The sequence below is a fragment of the Scyliorhinus canicula genome, chromosome 14 (assembly GCF_902713615.1).
Source record: "Scyliorhinus canicula chromosome 14, sScyCan1.1, whole genome shotgun sequence".
In the NCBI taxonomy this organism is placed as follows: domain Eukaryota; kingdom Metazoa; phylum Chordata; class Chondrichthyes; order Carcharhiniformes; family Scyliorhinidae; genus Scyliorhinus; species Scyliorhinus canicula.
Window position 1 is genome coordinate 77,905,983 of NC_052159.1, and position 6,365 is coordinate 77,912,347.

Genomic DNA, 6,365 nt, shown 5'->3' on the forward strand with positions numbered 1-6,365 from the left:
ATTGAAGGCATCTCAGGTTTGTTTTGCATGAACATTTTATATAAATAAATTGAACCAAGAGAGTTACTTTTTAATATTTCATGCAAATAAAAGAAAGTGAATGTTTCTACCTCAGAAAGAATCACATTTTTAAAAATCTGTTAAAATTAGTCTTCTGTTGTGGATTTAGGAAATCACTAGAGCAATAAAGCTTGTTGTAAATGAACATAGCATAATTTTAATCTTCTCACAAGAAGTGTTTTTTTTAAAGTTAATCTCTGGAACTCATGAAAATTAGAATGTAATTCTGAAAAAGTTATTTGTTAATCAAAATTACATTTTCACCTCATGGCTTTACCTATTGTACTGTACAGGGTCTTTTGGACAGTGGGTTTTCTCACCTTGGCATCTAAAGAGTTGATAGAGAATGTATCCCCACTGATCACAGCAGCAAGCAGGGGAGGGGGGGGGGGATATGGTGGGGACAGAAAATGTGCAGCTCCGCACCCCATACACCCCTAACACCTGCCATAGTGCTGGCTTACAAAAGAGGGAGGATTTATGGGCCCAGGGAGCTGACATCCCAAAATAATCCACCATATTAATGTTGTTTCAAAATCAGGTCCCAATCTCTTCCTGCACTGAGAAGCTCTGCTTGTTGGAGTTCCTCACTGCGGCGAAGTGCGGCCTTAGTGGTGCGTTCCCCTTCCGGAGTCCAAAAAACGTGCTGTGAGATAACGAGGTTGTTCCTGGAGCTACGACTCCTCGATTTCCACCCAGAACAAACTCTATTTTTGTTTTAGTTAAATCGCGCCCGTTAAAAATTCCGGTGTGGTTACTTCATGAGACTCGATGAAGAATCTGAAACATTAACTTGTCAATTCTTTCCTCAGATTCTGACTGACCTGCTGATTTTTTTTTCAGGTATTCTTGTAAAGTGGTTATTTGGCCAATTGAAAAGTGTGTACAGCATATATGTCAAACTCAAGGCCCGCGGGCCAAATCCGGCCCGCGATGGAATTATCTTTGGCCCGCGAGATAATATCTAATTACTATTAAAGCTGGCCCCAGCAATTGAAGCGCCTATGGCGTATGATATGGCTGATGCCGAGTTTATTCAGGTATCAGGTTTTCAGGGTTTTCAGTGTTTATTCGGTTTCCTGGTTTATTTCCTGAATATCATTAATGAATAAATTTGTTTTCTATTAGAGCTGGTCCGCCGGTATATTTCCCCACCACTAATACTACAAATCCCACAATACATTGCCAATGCGTTGCTCGCGCTTGCCCCACTCTCTCATCAGCATCCTTATAGCGCTAGTCATCTGTGGTCAACTTTTAGCTAGTCCTCACCCCAAAAATGGCTAAACGAAAGGCAGAGTATATGTTCGTGGATATAAAGGGCAAACCTGTTTGTCTTGTGTGCGGAGACGGTGTGGCTGTAATCAAAGAATATAACGTAAGACGACACTATGAAACGAAACAGCACAACAAGTACAAGCATCTGGACAAGAAACAGAAGCTCCAGAAGGTAGAAGAGTTGAAAAGAAGTCTGGCGTCACAGCAGGCTATGGTCACAAAGGCCAAATCACAAAGTGAGGCTGCTGTAAAGGCTAGTTTTATTGTGGCAGCAGAGATCACTAAATCAGCTCGGCCCTTTACCGAGGGAGAATTTGTTAAAAACTGCATGATTAAAGTTTGCGACGTTGTGTGTCCAGATAAAAGGCAAGCCTTTTCAAATGTGAGCCTGAGCAGAAACACCGTTGCCGACCGTGTACGTGAGCTTGCCACCAATCTACAACAACAGTTGGTGGGAAAGGGAAGTGATTTCATCGCATATTCCCTTGCTGTGGATGAGATCAAGGACACTTCTGATACTGCCCAATTGTCAATTTTCATCCGTGGAGTGGACTCAAGTCTGTGTGTAACAGAGGAACTTTTGGGATTAAGATCAATGCATGGCACAACTACTGGAAAAGATCTCTTTGAAGAGGTATCCAGATGTGTAAATATAATGAGGCTGCCTTGGAATAAACTTGTGGGACTGACGACAGATGGAGCGCCCGCGATGTGCGGTCAAAAGAGTGGATTGGTGGGCAGAATCCGGGAGAAGATGCGGGAGGAAAACGGCGCAGGTGAGCTGACAGCTTATCACTGCATCATACACCAAGAATCGTTGTGTGGCAAAGCCTTGAAAATGGAACATATAATGAGCATCATAACACGAGCAGTTAACTTCATAAGAGCCAAAGGTTTAAATCACCGCGAGTTCAAGTCGTTTCTGGAGGAGTTAGGTTCAGAATATAATGATTTGCCTTATCACACAGAGGTGCGATGGCTAAGTCAAGGAAAAGTGCTGAAAAGATGTTTCGAGTTGCATGAGGAGATCTGTCAGTTCATGGAAAGCAAAGGGAAAGACACAACAGAGCTCCGGGATAAAAAATTGCTTTGTGAAGTGGCGTTTCTGTGTGACATCACGAGCCATCTGAACGCACTCAACCTACAGCTTCAGGGGCGGGGCCATGTGATCACAGACATGTACGCTGCAGTGAGGGCTTTTAAAACTAAGCTGCGCCTGTGGGAGACGCAGATGCAGCAAGAAAACTTGAGCCATTTTCCGTGCTGCCAAATTATGAAAGAGCAGGTCTCTACCGCAGTGTTCCCACGTGCACAGTTTGCTGAAAAACTTAGCATACTTGGTGCCGACTTCACACGGCGATTTGCCGACTTTGAAGCCCAAAAAAACAGGTTTGAACTGCTCAGTAATCCATTTGCAGCTGACGTAGAAAGCGCACCAACCAATATACAAATGGAGCTGATTGAGCTTCAATGTAGTGACACACTCAAGGCAAAGTATGACTCGGTGGGTGCTGCACAGTTTCTACGTTTCATCCCCAACACAATGCCTCAGCTGCGTAACCAAGCTGCTCAAATGCGCTCTATGTTTGGCAGCACATACCTGTGTGAACAACTGTTCTCTTTGATGAAGATAAACAAAACATCACACAGGAGTCGTCTTTCTGATGAACACCTTCACTCAATCCTGAGGATTTCCTCAGCTCAGAGCCTGACACCAAACATTGATGAACTTGCATCCAAGATGAGATGTCAAGTATCTGGCTTAGACTAGTGTGAATCACAAAGTGTTGGCCTGTGGAAAAATGTTTTCATTAGAAATTACTCTGGAAAAGCTCCAGATAAAGAAATAAGAAATAAATGCAACTAATTTTTTTATTTATTTAATATTTAATGTTGTTTTTATAGGCAATAACCTAAGCTTTATTAGTTCCAGGTTCAATAAGTTCATTTCAATAAGTTTTACAAAAAAACATTGAACCAGTCCGGCCCTCGACTTGTCCCGATTTTTAAATTTTGGCCCACGGTGTATTTGAGTTTGACACCCCTGGTGTACAGGATATAGATATGCTACGAGCATGTTATGGTTACCTTTCAGTTCTCCCTCTGACTAAAATCAGGTTTTATAGAATAGCCCAAAGGAAAATTGTGCACACAGTTTTTAGACAATAAATAGAAAATCTCATTCTTTACTGTTGGTAGATTATGCTGCTGTAAACAGTATAAATACTTTCACTGTCAAACAGATGACCAAATGTAGACACCGTGATTAATGGTTAAATAGATTAACCTTAATGCAATACCGCTAATATTCAGTTTTTTTTACTTGACAGCCAGAAATACTAATGTTGTCACCAGCCCTAAAGAATATCAACGTTCTGAAAAAGTTAAGTCAACTGTGGATGGCTATATTATCAAAACAGTATATCAGGATAGAGCATAACAATCACACCCCTTAGTCATTACATGAAAGCTTTTCATTAAATGTTAGTTTAATCCAACAATTATTCCTTTGACTGCACTGTCAGCCAAGAATGACTGTCCCTATTTACTGCAAAAAATAATCCTCTTTGAAATGTCTTGGGATTTCTTTCTCATCATGAAAAATGCTACATAACTGCAAGTTGATGCTGCTTTAGGTTTCTCTGTGCTTCTTACATCATGGATGTATGTACATGGAAGCTAAATAGGATAAGAGAATAGGGATTATTCACAAGGGATAAGAGACTAGAGAGTTATGCTACTAGGTTAGATAAGGAGGGGTTGGAAGAGGTTTGTGTGCAGCACAGTGTTATGGGCCAGTTGGCCCACTCCTGTACTGTACATTCTGTGTCGTTCTATGTAATTCCTTACTCTTCCATTGGTCAAACCCTGATGCACGATCAATTGCACAAAGACGAGAGTTGGATACAACTGAGGCTTTATTGCTATCAGATGTATGGCCTCCAACAGCAGCTGGCGAAATGGCTGCTACACGGAGGACACACATATTAATACTCTGCCTACTGGGCGGAGCCAGCAGGCATGGACGACCGTCGTACCTGTAGTACAGTCCTACCATACATCACCTAATATAGGTGCAACAGTCGTTTACCACATTCACACCTTGTTAAAATTGAGACCGGCGGGAGTATATTTACAATTTTTGTGAGAAACAAAAAATGTCTTTTGAAGTTCAGTGGACCAGTTAGAGATTTAACCGGTCCGGGGCCTTGATGTGCCGCTGGGAGCGACGGAGTGGTGGCGGCGATGCCAATGCTGGTCTGGTCTTTGGTGACTCCAGGAGCGTGCTGAGATCCTGTTCATCCTCGGGCGTGGGCAGGGGGAGGACGGATGGTCCTGGGGGGTTTCTGCTGGGAGCGCCGGGGGAGGGGAGGGTGGCTCCGGGCCGCGGGTGTGTGTGTGGGGAACCTGCTGATGCCAGGTCCCTGAGGGAGACAATATCTTTGCGGCCGTCGGGGTACACCATGTTGGCATACTGGGGGTTCGTATGGAGCAACTGCACCCTCTTCACGAATGGGTCCGCCTTGTGCAGTCGGACGTGCCTACGGAGAAGGACGGGTCCTGGAGCTACGAGCTAAGTCGGGAGCGACACCCTGGATGTGGACTTCCTGGGGAAGGCAAAGAGACGTTCATGGGGTTGTTAGTGGCGGTGGACAGTAGTGACTGAATGGAGTGTAGTGCATCAGGAAGGACCTCCTGCTAGCATGAGGCCAGGATGTTCCTGGACCGTAGGGCCAATTGGACGGCCCTCCATACCGTCCCATTCTCCCTCTCTACCTGCCCGTTTCCCCGGGGTTGTAGCTGGTCATCCTGCTGGAGGCGATACCCCTGCTGAGCAGGAACTGACGCAGCTCATCACTCATGAATGAGGATCCCCTGTCACTGTGGATATAGGCGGGGAAACCGAACAGAGCGAAGATTGTGTTGAGGGCTTTGATGATGGCGGCAGACGTCATGTCGGGGCATGGGATGGTGAAGGGGAATCTGGAATACACATCGACCACACTGAGAAAATACATGTTACAGTCGGTGGAGGGGAGGGGCGGGGCCCTTTGAAATCCATGCTGAGGCGCTTAAAGGGGCGGGAAGCCTTCACCAGGCACGCGCGGTCCGGCTGGTAGATGTGCGGTTTCCACTCTGCACAGACCTGGCAGTCCCTGGTGATTGTCCGTACTTCCTTGACGGAGTAGGGCAGATTGCGGGCCTTTATGAAATGGTACAACTGTGTGACTCCCGGGTGACAAAGGCTGTCGTGCAGGGCCCGGAGTCGGTCTACTTGTGCGCTGGCACATGTACCTCGGGAAAGGGCATCTGAGGGTTCGTTGAGCTTGCCGGGGTGATACAACATCCCGTAATTGTAGGTGGAGAGCTCGATCCTCCACCTCAAGATCTTATCATTCTTGATCTTGCCCCGCTGTGTGTTATTGAACATGAGGGCTACCGACCATTGGTCAGTGAGGAGAGTGAATCTCCTGCTGGCCAGGCAATGCCTCCAATGCCGCACAGCTTCAACGATAGCTTGGGCCTCTTTTTCGACGGATGAGTGCCGAATTTCTGAGGCATGAAGGGTGCGAGAAAAGAATGCCACGGGTCTGCCTGCCTGATTGAGGGTGGCGGCTAGGGCGATGTGTGAAGCGTTGCATTCCACTTGAAAGGGCAGTGTCTTGTCTACTGCATGCATCCCGGCCTTGGCGATATCATCTCTGATACAGGCGAAGGCCTGTTGAGCCTCGGCCGTCAGGGGAAAATGGGTGGACTGTATAAGTGGGCGGGCCTTGTCCGCATAGTTTGGGACCCACTGGGCGTAGTATGAAAAGAACCCCAGGCAACGTTTGAGGGCCTTGGGGCAGTGGGGGAGGGGGAGCTCCATGAGGGGGCGTATGCGGTCGGGATCGGGCCCCAGAACTCCGTTCTGGACCATGTAGCCGAGGATGGCTAAGCGGTTCATACTAAACACGCACTTCTTGTTGTAGGTGAGGTGTAAGAGAGTGGTGGTGTGGAGAAATTTGGCAAGGTTGGTATCGTGG

The 6,365-nt window shown here is 46.3% G+C and overlaps 1 protein-coding gene across 1 annotated transcript; it reads left to right on the plus strand.

Annotated features, from left to right (window-relative positions):
* Positions 1 to 1,339: 1,339 nt before the first annotated feature.
* Positions 1,340 to 3,109, plus strand: LOC119977225 (general transcription factor II-I repeat domain-containing protein 2-like). Its single transcript, XM_038817941.1, has one exon. It carries the CDS (start codon positions 1,340 to 1,342, stop codon positions 3,107 to 3,109), a length of 1,770 nt encoding a protein of 589 aa, XP_038673869.1.
* The last annotated feature ends 3,256 nt before the right edge of the window (positions 3,110 to 6,365 follow it).

What these genes read in the sequence shown, in the direction of transcription:
- LOC119977225 (XM_038817941.1), top strand. Translation starts at nt 1,340, where the DNA reads ATGGCTAAACGAAAGGCAGAGTATATGTTCGTGGATATAAAGGGCAAA.